Below are 15,045 nucleotides of genomic sequence, written 5' to 3'. Positions count from 1 at the left end.
TAAAAATACATAACAGTCTAAACCTAACCCCAACATCAAAAGGTCAATTCCCCTAAACAAAATAGGCACATTTTTTATTTATACCAGTGTTAACAAGTATTTGAAGGCACCTAGATACAGATCATTTGTCCTTCAACTTCAATTATAGCGCAAGCAGTAGCATCCTGCACCTGTCTGTGCTGTTACGGGTCAAGGATAAGGTCAAATGGAGGGTGGAGTTTAGTGTTAAACTGGTGTGTGAGTGTGTAGCACAAAGCATACCAAACACTGCAGAGCAAGCAACGGGCCAGGAGAGGGCGCCATGATAAAAAACAAAACAAAAAAACAATCTCCACACAAGCCAGAGCACAATATACTGTCAGAGAAGCACAAGAACCTTTTCAAACTCATATGAATGTGGTGGTTTTAGTGACAACCAAGTGGGCCTCAGGTTATGAAGTAAATGCGAAACAGAACATTTTAGCGCTCATATTTTTGGTTCCTTTTAGCTATTAGCTCTTTCCTTCATCTTTCAGGCTCATGTGTGCTGCCACGGGCTCAATTAGCTCCACTCAGCTGTTTGGTATATTTGCAGCTAAGTTACAATTGGTTCTGTTGCTTCTAACACGATTACCAAAGTGCCATCCTTCTTCACAACCTCTTGCAGTTACTGACTGCTAAAGCAAACCATGACATAAGCTTATTAACTTTGTCCTCCTAATGCTTCCACTGTTTCAGAGCAGGACCCCCGAAGGTTGTTAGGATGCATTTATCAACAATGTACTTAAGTACAGTTTTGTGTACTTTACTTTAATATACCATTTGTAGATTTCTGCTACTTTAAACTTGTGGTCCACTAATTTCAAATTAAAATATTGTATCATTGCATGTAAATATTTGACAATTATAGATACAAGTTTGTTTGTTTTTTTTCTTGGGTTGTATTATTTGTAATTTGATCATCAGTATCATCAGTAATACTTTCACTGCTGGTTATCTGCTTCTTGATGAATCCCCAGTATCTCAAAACAAGAGGAGAGAGGAATACATGAAGGCGCTATAAGATATGCTCTGTATGAAGAGCAGGGCTACATGATCACGTGGTAAGTATCTCAGTGTAAACTACAATAGTAGGCTGCATTTTAACTTGAAAACATAGCTGTGGTCTTTTATTTTGGAAGAATCAGCTATCTTCGGACAAGTAAGGAAATCTGAACAGTAATGTAAAGGATGTGTCCTTTTTACTTTTGAAACAACATATTCAGCTCCTGATGTGATGGTGGGCTGATCGAACAGCAGGGGCTCTGCTCTGTGGGACGGGGAGCTCTAACATCCCTGCTTTCATCTGTCAGGGCGCGCATCCTCTCTCTCACACACACACACCCCTCCAAACCTGCGCGCTGTGCGGTGCGTCGACCGTACGTGACCATGTCCCTGTGTGGTTTGTGTTTTCTCTAAAAAAATAATCATGGACTGGTGATTTGAAGGCAGCGGCTTACCGGCATGGATGCCCGTTGAATAAAGGAATAGCCTTTATGGATTGGAGCCCATCGTCGCCAGAGCAAATCTGGGGAGAGACTGAGAGGTGAGGCGGCATGTAGTCGATTGTGTGCGGGGGGACACCGCAGCGGAAGACTATAGCGCTCATTGGGTGTTTTAACGACCCGGAGCTATAAACCGTGATTTTGGCTCATTAAAAGCCCATTTCCCGTTATATTGTGGTTATTTTCTGTTTTGTTTTCGGTTTATTGTAAAACACGTCTTCCGATGTGGCTAATAAAGGCCTTTTGCAGACACACGACGTGGCTGTATCACATACAGTAGCCATCTGCATGCCTCACGGATCGGTTCATCAAGCTTTCGAGGCCACTGGTGATAATAATTAGGACTTTGATAGTGGGATACCTGCATTTCTGCGCTGGTGCATTTATAACCGGGATTTCTGATGAAATAATAATGATGTGATTTTTTTGCCTGATTTTGCACAAGTGGACAAACATTACGATACAGTAGGAAATATTTAAAGGCCCCAATTGTGGATTTGGGTTAAAGTGGCCGGGAAACAGTAGTGTGGGAGGCCCAAAAGTAATATTTCAGATTAAATTCCCTCAGACAGTCGGAAATGACAGTCTTTCATCACAACAGTTCTTATGCATTAAACACGGTGTAACAGCCTGCTTCAGTGATGCATCCCCACAGTCCAAATTCACCGTGCAGTGTGTACATATTGTATGTAGGTTACTGCATCACCAAATCCCTCCTACACACAGAGACACACGCTGTAACCGTAAATGGAGCACCCCACTGCTGTTTGTCTATGAGAAAAGGGTAGTGAAATGTAACGCATCACCAGTAACACAGCACTATTTATCCACCTGGTGAAGTTATAATCCTCTGGCATGCAGCAACTGTCTTTACATTTTCTGGCGGAGCAGCTGTCAGAGGAATTCACATGGTAGTGACTGAATGGGGAGGGGGGGACTAATGCAGCCCTGTTTGAGTAGTAGTAGTAGGCAAAATAGAGGGATTATGATGCTACTGTTATTGCAGTCAGTGCATGCAGTGTTTAATCATAGTTTAATGGGTTTGCTTGCACTATAAAAACTTGGTTATAACTGAAATAAGGGAAGACTTATTCCATTGATCGCAAAGGTAGCACCTCCACTTGTAGTTGGTGCAAAGCAGATAGTTGGGTGCACTATGGCTTAAGAAGTGCAGATGAACTCTGACCCTCAGCTGCTCCTCCCTTCCCCCCCATATCTCTCCTGTCCCCTGCTGGGACTCCCCCTCCCACCCAATTCCCTACAGAGGTGCAAATGAGATCATGCTGTTACAGTGAAAAGAACTAAGTGGCTTTTTAATGTCTGGAGAAGCCATCTGCTTTTCAGGATTACAAAGCTTCTTTTATGTGATATTCACAGGTCTAGCAATATGGTGATGGATAAGTTATTGTACAGATTTTTGTTTTTGATTTCCCGTTTTTATTTCTCTCTCTCTCTCTCTCTCTCTCTCTCTCTCTCTCTGTCTGTCTCTCTTGTGTGTGTGTGTGTGTTACCAATGCTGACAATGCTATTTTCTTTGTTTCTCTGGACAGTGTTGTGGACGAGGAGACTTCATCCAAGACCACAGGTCACATGACAGGTATGTAGCCCCTATTAAAAAAAGGCTTGTTTAAAAACATGAACTGCTCACCTGGCTTGCTAATTTCATGATTTTATTTTTTTTCTGCATAGATTTGTGTAGCGATGAAACAGACAACTCTCCTCCCCTTCAGCTTCACACACTCAAGGAGTTTGAACAGGTAAGAGCTTTTACTTGGAATACATACTGAACCCTGTGTGAGTGACACTTCCTTGTCCTTCACTGTGCCGTTGGTGCTTTAGCGTAATGAATGATACTCCAGGAAGTAATAATATGCCCAAAGAAAATATGCCCTACAGTGCCATCTTGTGGTGTCATGTCTTTGCACCAGAAGTGATAAAGCAGAGCTGAATTGGTTTGCTTTATTGCAGTATCCTCACTATGAGATCAGATCACTGACTGTTGAGAATAATCTAGAAATCCATGCTGATATCCAAAATTATTCCTGTACAGAAAAGGGAGACACATGAAGTTGATGGTAAAAGAGGGAAAACACCCTGAACCCTCCTGACGGTTAAAGGCCGCCTCTGGCTACAGGATGGCCCACTTTAGGATTTCTCATCAGTCTCTACTGCACCATTATTAGGCGTGTGTTTCTCAAAAAATATTCCTTTAAGTATCAAGGTGGTATCTTAGCTTAATGCTCTTTGTAAAATGGTTTACACTACCAATGGGTTACAGGTAAATACCCAGACCTTGTTGCACAGCACCTTAGTGCTCCTCTCCAAAACTATTGATGTTTTAAACACAGCTGAGATCGGGATAAAACTCAAGTAACATGCTAAAGCAGCCAATGAAATCTCTCCACCAGTAATAGTCTTTTAATGTGATTGTGGAGCCCTGTTAAAACAGGAGGTGTCACCAACTAGTCACGAAAGCTGAAGTTGAGTTCCGAAAGGCAACGCCCCTCTCATGGCTAGTCAGTCACATGGCTGCCAATTCTGGGATGTGTCACTCTTACAATGAAATAAACACATTCCTACACGCACTGCACGTACATATTTAAACATGTTCACTCACGTTTATTTTTCTTTGATGAAGAGCTGAGTGTGAATGTGTGTTGGAGTTTAAAAATGCACACTGTGAACATGATGTCATCCCCAATGTTGAATGGAGACTCTGCTTGGCGCCTGTCCCATCTTTGCTCAGAATTATTTAGCAACAACATGTAATGCGACACTTTAATGGACACACTCACTGAATGCATCAAGAGCTAATAATGACGTAACAGCGTTGGTCGCATGTCTTAGTCGCTACATTATTGATGCTCTTTGCATCAGACATTTGTCATGAAAATTGATTTTACTTTTATTATAGGATCAAAATGACTTCATGGAGCCTGTCTTTCTCGCTGTTATTTCCTTCCTTTTCACTCATGTCTCTGAGGGACATTCAGGGATTCACCGCTCTGTGAGATTCAGGACACCTCCCTATTAATAGCACTGTGGCTCCCAGCTCCCAGCTCTCCTATTTCGTTCAGCTTCTTTCCACTCACCTGTCCATCCCGCCCCCATTAGCCCCCCTTGACTCCCATGTGGGTTAGTTGTCACCAGGGGAGTTTCTGGATTTTAGGTTCAGTGTGTAACTATCATCAGGCATATGGTAAACTCAGGGTTGGATGTGGGAATATATACGGCATGAAATGTCAGTCGATACTGACTCATCCCCTTCATTATGATGTTTGTAACAAAAGAAAAAGAAGTGCAAAAAGAGAAACAAGCATCTCAGTGTGTCCCAGGGACATTTACCTTTCTTTATTTATCCTGATATTATGGGGTCATTCAAAAGGCTGTTTTGGCTAACAGTTCAAGCTTCACACCCAGCAGACACAAGACAACATTATCATTCATTTGGACTCAAGTTGCCTGCCGTCAAGTCAGTAAGGCTATTCAAAAACCCATCATCAGGCATATGAGGTGTACTAAACCTGCTCAAGGACACTCAGTATTTTTGACACAGTTTAACTCCAGAGGGCTGAAATGATAAGAACTATTTATTCTTGACATGTTTCATGAACTTGTTAAGTGTATTAGCAACCTGAAAGTGTTAGTAGAAAAGTAAAAATGCAAAATAAAACAAATGTGACAGAGACTGCCATGTCCCTAATTTCAGCAGAGACTAAATGAGTCACTGCTGTGATTATATAACATGTTCTCTGGTGTGGACTGAGTTTCAGCTGAACTGTCAATGAGGATCTCCATCTATGCTCAAATATATATTAAAAAACAGATAGGGTAGTGTTTAAACTGGACAAATGGCACTCAATTTCAATATTCTGAAAGCAGACAAAATAAAAAGGACTGAAAGGGACTCACTCCTAACTCCTTCCTCTCTCTTCATGTCTGTGTTCGTTTTGGCGCTCCTGTTTTGCAGTGGGGTGAGATATCCCTTCATATCACAACTGCCTGTGAGTCCTGAGCCTCTTAGCCCCCACTCCACCCTCCCTCCACCCCTCTTCTCCCCTTCCACCCTTCTCCCCAGGCAGTCTGGGATTCCAGGGATGTCTCTTCCTGTAAAATAACCTCCTGTCCCATCCTCTAGCAGACCAGAATACACCATGGAGCTGGCATGGCTACATCTCTGACTCCCTGGGCTGCAGAGTCGCCCTCTGCATTGCGAACACCCCTTTAGACTCTAGTATATGTGTGTGTGCGCGCACGTGTGTGAATGTGCTAGTTTTAGTGTGTGTCTGGTTTTGTAGAAGGTATCCTGGTGGCCTGTTAGAGGCTAGGATGCCACTTTGTAAATAATTTGTGAATTTTGACATTATGCTCTTTTGGAGAAGGAGATAGCATGTCTAACGGTTACCAGGCTCTGACCCAAGGACATGCGCTGACAGTCACTGTCCTTTAAAATGGACTTCATATTTCCCTCCTTGACACGGAGAGGTTGAAGATGACTTTTCATTTCTGACACAAACGGACATGTCAAGCTGTGTCGGTGCTCTTTGACGGTCATGTCTAACGGTTACCGTACTTTGTCACAGCACCTGAATGACCTGAAGAAGGAGAACTTCAGCCTCAAGCTCCGCATCTACTTCCTGGAGGAGAGGATACAGCAGAAGTACGAGGACAGCGGTGAAGATGTCTACCGTACGGTGAGTAGGGCGCCTCTTATTGCACTTAAGGAAATGAATGGAAACGTGACTGACTGGTGATGAATGGGATGATGAATGGGACTGACTGGTGTAGGGAGCTGCTCTTCAGGGGCCAAGGGTTGTTTCACTGATAACAAAGTGATGGAAAAATCACTGAGTGTGCTTTGTTTAGTACTGAATAGGTGATTAAAGGGGGCTCATTTGTGCATTTATCAATCAAAATAAGTAATTGTCTTCATGACAGTATATGGCCTTATTATCCTGAAAAAAATGTATTACTGAGCTACATCCACTGTTTGTTGGCCCAGCTGTCACACTGGTCTGGTCAAAGTGATGTGACCTGCCACGTGTTTGTTTGACCAAGTAGCTGCCGTGTGAAGGACTACACATTAACAAGCTGTTTGCTCCTGAGCTTTTATTTGATGCAGTTTGTGTGTACTTAAGGCCTCTGTTTTACTGTTTGTTGTTATTTTATGCTGGGATTTTATGCCGTGAAGTTAGACAGTGTACATTCAGTCTCACCCTACAGCACAGACACACTACTGTGTCTGGGTCACACACTAAACTACAGATAACACTACAACCTTGGATATGTAGACACCCACTGAGATGCACCTTTAAACTTAAACCTAACCTAAACACGCTGAATGTGAGGTCAGATTGGCATTCTTTAATCATTACTTTGTCTTTTACTGATCGGTATTGTTCCCAGTACCAAGCTTATGAAAGCAGATTGTATGTGTGTGCCAATCCACATTTAAAAAAGTGGAGCTTACAGCTTCAGAAATGGACCACAAAAATATCCTTTAAGAAACATCCAGTAGCTAACAGGTGCAAAACGATGTGTTGAATTTTACCCTCTGGGTCTGCATAGGGAGCCCGGTATGACTGCACTGGGAGTGCTGAGGGCAAAATGTGGCTAAGGAGGGTTTGGAGGAGAACTGTGTTGTTATTGGTACAACAACAACAACAACATATGTTTTTGCTTTGTTGCTTCGCTGCCTGCCTTTAAAAATGAGTTAAGATATAATAATAAGTTGATCTATTGACAGAAAACAATGGAAAGCAACTATGATTATAAATTAATTATGACCTGTTAAAGATTTTTTTGCTTATAAATATTTAATATTGTATATGGGTTTTTTGTACATTAAATCATTGACGGTATACACTGTATACCATTGACTTGTGCACTTTGTTAGTTTCTAAGTGTGTGTTTGTGTGTGTGTGTATCCTTATATGGCAACGCAGTATAATGACACTCTGTGAAATAGTGACAACATTGAACCAGTGGGATTTTTTGTACATGTCCATTTTCTTTGTGACAGTCAGCACAATTTAAAGGTGGAAAATTCATGTCCACGCGCAACAAGTCAAACCAAACCAGAGACAGGAGTCGTACTCTGAATTCTGCTTTGTATGTGCGCCCTTCACCCTGACCAGCTCCCTGTCTCACTGAGTCAGACACGTTGCGCAGCCATGAAGGATAGTTGTGGTGAGAGTCATGATAAAAAGTTAAATACTCGTGTTCATGTACCCAAATGTAACTAAATATATTCTGTTAATATTTGACGGACTGCTATGATACTATGCTATCTATGTCCCTCTTTGTGTGTGCGTGCAAAGTGTGCACCTGCAAAAAGGTGACCCAGTTCAGCTGTTGTTTGTCTGCACCAGCCAGCCGGCATTTAAAACTCGTCTCTTTCTTCCTCCCTTCATTCCGAATCCCCCCACCCCCCCGATCATCAGCAGCTCTTTGACAGAGTTGTTTGATCCAGCTGAACAAGACCTGAATGTCCTGACTCTTATCCTCCACAATTACTGCATACCAGCACTGATGGAGTAAACTGATCCCCCGTCTTATAGATACCAAACTGGATTTTAATCCTTGTGTGTCACAGTCTCTGTCACAGAGTGGCTAAAAGTTAATCGGTGTAATCACTTTCTTATTGGTGACTAAATCTTCTGTTCTGTAGTTGTTATCTGACCTGAGCTGCTTGTTGCTCTTTTGGCTGACGATCATGACAGAGTGGCAGTGTTCCCGTCCTCGGTGTACAGACGGTGGCGGTGTGTTGGTCCTGAGCACATAGTGATCTCTCTCTCTCTCTCATAGAGAACCTATTTATAGAGCAGGCTTGAGTGCACTGATTTATTTATCACATGCTTTCATATTCATCCTTCATAACTCGTGTGTTTGGATGTTCCTCTTCACCATTTGATTTATTATATTGGAGCATTTAATTTCACCGATGTTACTTCATTAATGCACTGTAAAAGGAAGAGATTGAAAATTGATTAAGCAACTATTCTGATAATCAATGAATCATAAAATTTTCAAACACAAATGTCAAAATGCTCTTTTGTTAAACTGTTTCAGTTAAGAGGATTTTGTGTAACATTTTGTAGATTAACTAATCCATTAATCAAAAAAATTATCTGCAGTTTGTTCACATAATGAAAATCATTGCATATTCGCAACTTGCACTGAAAGTAGAATATTTCATTGATTTCATTCATGTAAATAAAATGATACTACCAGGGTGTGTGAATGTAATATGTCATCAACAGATGAATTCAGAGTACATATATATAAGTTAAGTTATATAGTGTTAGTCACAATGTCACAGGTGTGTTTGTTTTATGAGTGATACTCCTGTCAGTGTTTTTGAATACAACCGTCTCCTCCTCCTGCACAGCCTGGTTATTAGGGGATGTGTTGCTGAGGGCTGAATGGCAGGTGCACTGTGATGGGTGTCTATATATAGAGCTGTTTTCAAGATGGGAAAGTGTCTCTCTTACTGTAAGCCAAGTTGTTCACACACACACACACACACACACACACACACACACACACACACACACACACACACACACACACACAGGAGAGTGTGGTCCGTTCTCTCACTGCTGCATTACATTATTTGTTATTTCAGGCGTATGTTGCATAAGATCTTGCGAGTTGTGAGTTAGCTGCACAGTTCAGTTCTTAAGAGATGACTTGTTCTGAATAAAATTAATTATCAGCTATATTCGCTTTGTTTCTATGTACTTAAAGAATCTCAGAAATTTAGAAAAAGGTGCATGAATTTAAGACCTTAAAACATGCAAAACATTGAATCCTGTTATTAAAAGTTTTATTTTTCTAAGATTCTAAGACATTATTGATGATTAATAAAATATGCATCTTTTCTGCTTTACTAAACACAAACTTGTGTCCTTTAGAATTCATTTCTGCTGCTTCTTTTTCTAGCTACACACATTAAGTTTCACAGCTTTTTTGATTTTGCCAAAAAAAACTAACTGTAAATAATCTGAAATACATTGCATGAGTAATGAAAATGTGAAGAACCAATAAAAAATTTGCCTTTTTTAAATCTGCATATATGAATACCTGAAACAGCATAATTAAGTGACACTAAAACATTTGAAGTTCTGATATTTTGCTGAAAAATATAAGTGATAATTTCATTAAGATAAAATTACAAGCAAGAAATTTGAATATTAAACTTTGAATTGGAAAACTGTGACGGGCATATTATTATATTTACATACTAAGTTATTATTTACCAATAACTGACAAATTAAATGATAATTTTAGTTGCAGCACCAAACTGTAAAAAGCAGAACTAAATGAAACTAAGTAAAACTATGTCAAAATTTCATACCATCGCATTTGTAACTTTCTGACTCGACATGACCAGTATAAGTGTGGTCCTTTGTGCTTTGGTCCTGTGCAGAATGAATGTGTTTGTGTGTGTGTGTGTGTAAGCAAATGTATGCGTGCAAGCTGCAAGCGTCAGTGCACGTGTAGCACAGCTCTTTGTGAGTGTTAGGGGCATAAAGCTCTCTGGGCGGGACGGGGGAAGGTCAGCAGATTTGGGTTTGCGCAAAGAGACACAAAAACATTTATAAAACAGTTAAAAGAAAGGAAAAGGGGGGAGAGGAGAGACAAGAGAGAGACAAAGGGGCAGGAGCTAAACCAAGATGGCGGACAAGAGGGAGTCAAGATGCACATGAGCCAAACTGCAGGGATGCAGGTGATAAAAACCAATGAGAGCAGCTGTATCTGGTCTGAGTCCAGCACTAAGACAAACAGACAGACAGATAAACGGTCCTGTCAGAATGGAAAGACTGAGTCCCTCCATTCCTGCTGTTTAAATCCTCTGTCCACTAGCCCGCTAAGAGCCTTGATTGGCCTTAAAATGTCCGCTGTGGACCCCAGCAGGTAAACAAACTGTGAAGTTTAGCCTTTGGCCCAGTGGATGAGTGTCTGGGCTGCCCTGAATTCTCCAGCTCTAAATATAACAGCCATGACAGCACAGTCAGATGTTCTGTACTGATGATACACAACACCCACCAGCCCTCACACAACACTGAAATTATAGTGTGATGACAGAGGAAACTGAGTAGGGAACGAAACAAAAAGGTGCTCGAGGTGTGAGGGAGTGAAGAATACACTCTCTAAATAAAATGATGAGGTGATTTTATCAACTCATGCACCATCATCCTTTGCAGGGGTTTATATGTTTAGCTACAGACATGATGAAGTGTGTAAAGGTGAGATATCCTTAAAGAAGATTTTTTTTTTTTTGCATGTGTGTTTTTATAAAGCACAAAAATGAAGAAACTTCATTTAAAAGGTCACAAACTTCATAGTGTTTGCATTCATACTTTTGACGTTTTCCTTTGCAAGACAGACCTTTTCACAGTAGACGATTGGACTTGTCATATCAAGAAAAGCACAGGTCATACAGATTTTATTAACGATGCTTCAGTCCCATCTAGTGTCAGGTCATGGAGGCACCTGGCTGATCTGGACCCTGGAACTTCAGTGGGATTAAATGTCTAAAATATTGTGCCCAGAGTAGTGTGTTCTGGCTGATTACACCTCACAGAGGATGAAGTTGCTCGCTCACACAGTCTGATCAGCCAGTTAAGTGAAAACACCTGTGTGGGTGAAGCACTGACATGTAGGAGTATTAACAATTTTATGTTCATTAAGCCCCTACTGTATTACTCTACGAATTCTAAACGACACAAAAAATTAAATGTTGTTTGGTGCTAAAATGTTACAGGAAGTTACAAGCCAAATATGATCATAGTAACAACCCACACATTTGACATGTTTTCGTTTTGTGAAAATAGACGTTACTATTGCAATATTCCCGTTCTCTGTCACATGTATATTGTTGTAATTGGCTGCTGTCCACTCTCAGTGACGCTGCAGTGAAGTTACAAATGGTCATTTATCTGTTGCAAGAAGTTGTGGTGATGGTGAATGAGATGTGTAATGATGATATGTAATGGTGAATGACCTTACTGCTTTCATCTGTTGCAGAACATCGAGCTGAAGGTGGAAGTAGAGAGCTTGAAGCAGGAGCTCCAGGAGAAACAGCAGCTTCTAGACAAAGCACTGTAAGTCCACAAATATTAATCATAATGATTTATTGAGATAAGACTGTGGTATCAAAACACCTTCTGTCCCGTATGGACAGACATTTTACTTACTGAAAATCGATGACTGTCTTTGTAAGTGTCACATAGCAAAAGGTCCTCTGCCCTTTAACATCACTAATAAATGGCGTGCAAAACAGGCAGGTATTGACGGTCCACCTTTATTGAAATAACAGTGGCTTAACTGTGGTAACACCTCATATCTCTAACAGCTCATATATAATGCTGCTGCTGACAGAGATAACACAAACACACACATGCATAATGGACATAGACAAACCTTGCGTGGACAAATGCAAAGCCCTGATATTTTACAAAACTCTGATGTAGGATTATTGACTGTAACCTGGGGATTCTGCTTGAGACAACTATGACAGCAAGCATCCACCCCCTGGGCAAAACAATCCAACTTCATGAGTCTTTCTCCTGTTTGAATGGTTGATTCAGGTGATTTGATAACAGGAAAGATTTTTGATACTGTTGATTCAGGTGTCCTTTCGCTACCTTCAGGGCTTTTCTTGCTCCAAGATGTGGCTCAAAGCTGCAGGAATTTAGCAGATTGTATGGGCAAAGTTTGACCTCTTCTGGCGTTGTGAGCATGTTGGCATTGCAGTTCCCACTCAATCTGGCTTACACCTCACAATAGCTGGCACTGTCTTACTGCTGAAATTGGCCGAGATGCTGTTTAAAGGTCAGGGTTGTTGGCGTTTAATGGTTTATCGTCAGCCAACTGTTGGTGCTCCTGAAAAGGATAAATTAGCTCTTATTACTGGTTTCTATTTTTGTTGCTGCACTGCATCAACAGAGACGATTCCAACGGTAAAGTGGGTTTTGTTGCATGACTGATTGTGTTTTCCTTCTGCCAGTTAAGGCTGTTTAGTTATTTCTTCAGTACATAATCAGTCTTCTATTTCTTGTTACATAATTACTTAGACTAAATGCTGATCTTTGTTGTACTTGCTGCATATTCTGTGGTTTGGAGATCATCCAGTCTCTGTCATTGCCAGAATGAAGAACAGCTCAGCCACAGAAGCTGTTGGCAACACATCATTAAAATCAAGAAAATAAAAGTAAAAAAACACCAAGTCTTAGCAAACAACAACAAATTGCCACATTTAAAACTGCAAACCTTTCCTATACTTATTTCATATTTTTCAGCACATTGGTATGCGATGGTGTCTTAAATCTCAGTCTCTTGAACTTGAAGCTTCACAGCATTTCTCTATAGTTAAAATTGTTTACATTATCAACAGAACAAGATTACTGAATGATCTTTCTTCTTACATCTTACTGAACGGTTGATGTTTAGGGTTGAAGGTCTTGTCCACTACCCATAGAGGCCATTTGTCAATGAGACAGACATTTGCATTACTCAGACTGGTTCAAAATATCCCAGTTATTTGAGCTGTTGCATGTGGTGGACAGAGTTAAAAACGTATGTAGAGAGGGTCCAGAGCAGGACTCATGGCGACAGAGAGGCGTGTGCCATTCTGGGAGCAGAAATTCTGGGGTGGTGTTGTTGACTGACTAAGTGATAAAGACAGATGCTTACACAGTTGGAGTCCGAAGGAGTGAGGGAAGCATTTACTGTTAATGTGCTTGCAGATGAATGCAAAGAAACAGAACGTATGTGAGAGGAATTTGAAATTAAAGTTTGAAATGTGCCTGTTTCATACAGTTTTCACAATAGACCTTCAAATCTAGGCATCATATTGTGTCTTGGCTCCAACTAATGTCTCCATCACGCTCTATTGCTGACCCCTCTGAGTAACTCTTTGCCTTTTTTCCCTGTTGAACAGCACAACAGCAGAGAGCTTGACCAATCACAATGAGGCGGAGCTGCAGAGACGGTGTCATGAGAGACAGCAGGAAATCGACCACATGCAGCAAGTACTTGAGACCAAGATTCAGCTCCTGCAGGAGGTTTGTCTGCTCATACCTTCAGCGTAGCTGAAAATGACACACAGATGGGGTGGATTTTCAAATCATAACTCTGTGTCTGTGTGTGTGTGTGCGTGTGTGCTACCAGGAGGCCCAGCTGGCACGCAGCGAAGCTGAGCGGATGGCCTCGCTGGCTGGATCACACTCCCACGCCTCCCTCCTCTCCCTAGACACCCCCATGGAAGACATCCCAGAGGATGAGAGACCTCCCAGCAGCTCGTCTCCTTCCAGCACCTCCAAAGACAGGTGAAAAACACAAAGAAATTTACTTAGCCACCACCAATATCAAACAAACCAAAATCCACGTCTGTCCATGTCTCACTGACTGACTCTGTCTGTGTTCAGGTTAATAGAGGAGCTGACTAAAGAGCTTCGCTCCAAGGAGGCCCTCATCACGGAGCTGAGCGGAGAGAAGATGACTCTCACCCTGAGGGTGGGACAGCTGGAGGGACAGGTTCAGGAGCTCTCTACATCTCTCCTGCAGAAGGACAAGGATGTGGAGGTATAGAAACTGTTTTTCATTTCCTGTTTTAAATGACATCTTAACATCTAAATTTTCTTAGGTGGCAATCCTGCAGCTGAGTCACCATATTCTGCCTCCAACCCTTCAGTTAATGTGTTTGTATCAGCTAGTTTTCCCTTATTTATGTGTGCAGAATATAAAAGTCAACCCTGTACAATTCATATGAGCCTTCTAATATTACTGCATTCCTCTGGACCACCATGTCTCCTCTGGTCAGACTTCTATTCTAGAAAGAGGCTTCTGCAGCAGCATGTGTGACATTCCTAAACCTCATTTTAACAACTATTCATATCGGGCACAAGAGCTATTTGTACGCACAAACTACAACTTAAACAAACACATACACACACACACACGTGTGTGTGTAAGTACTGACACATTGGTACACACCCATAAAGCATGAGGTCATTTGATATTTTTGTGAAGGTTTGTTTGTTCACTTCCCTGTTTCTGTAATCTAAAACTTGTATGTAATATTCATTTTTAAAATTCGTACATTAGTACATGCAGTATGTTTAAAGTTTGTCTCCTCTGTTACAGTTCTATCAGGAGGAACTTGGTCAAGAGAGGCTGCGCATCGAACAAGAGATGCAGGTATGTCTAGCTCTGTATTTTTATGTAAGAAGGACTAAGGTGTAAATTTGGACAGTTCACTGTAGTATTTAAAACAACTCTTAGCTTCCACATGTTATTTTAGACGTCTCCACTAAGTGTCAGAACAGCATCACATTTCTTGTTTTAATATCAGGCAGACTCTGCCTCCTTAAACATGGAGAAGTGACTTCTGTATTTGCACAGAAGAGCTGACCACAGTATGGCACAATTTGTACATTGCAACTTGCTTTACAAAAAATTTCCTGCAGTATTTAAGACATAAGGAGATCCGAAAATCTGTGAAATGACCTGCATG

General features: G+C 41.2%; 1 protein-coding gene across 1 annotated transcript in view; it reads left to right on the top strand.

Annotated features, from left to right (window-relative positions):
* The first annotated feature begins 1,421 nt into the window (after positions 1-1,421).
* Positions 1,422-15,045, top strand: part of LOC124069005 (myomegalin-like) — a 41,226-nt gene continuing 27,602 nt past the window's right edge. Inside the window, exons 1-9 of the mRNA XM_046407677.1 lie at positions 1,422-1,564; positions 3,074-3,120; positions 3,213-3,280; positions 6,107-6,217; positions 11,556-11,632; positions 13,471-13,594; positions 13,701-13,858; positions 13,958-14,114; positions 14,676-14,729. Of these exons, the coding sequence (XP_046263633.1) occupies positions 1,515-1,564; positions 3,074-3,120; positions 3,213-3,280; positions 6,107-6,217; positions 11,556-11,632; positions 13,471-13,594; positions 13,701-13,858; positions 13,958-14,114; positions 14,676-14,729 (846 nt within the window). The 5' untranslated portion in view covers positions 1,422-1,514. The remainder of the gene's footprint in view (positions 1,565-3,073; positions 3,121-3,212; positions 3,281-6,106; positions 6,218-11,555; positions 11,633-13,470; positions 13,595-13,700; positions 13,859-13,957; positions 14,115-14,675; positions 14,730-15,045) is intronic.

This window comes from Scatophagus argus, chromosome 13 (genome assembly GCF_020382885.2).
Source record: "Scatophagus argus isolate fScaArg1 chromosome 13, fScaArg1.pri, whole genome shotgun sequence".
NCBI lineage: Eukaryota > Metazoa > Chordata > Actinopteri > Scatophagidae > Scatophagus > Scatophagus argus.
This window is presented reverse-complemented; position numbering and strand designations above follow the sequence as displayed.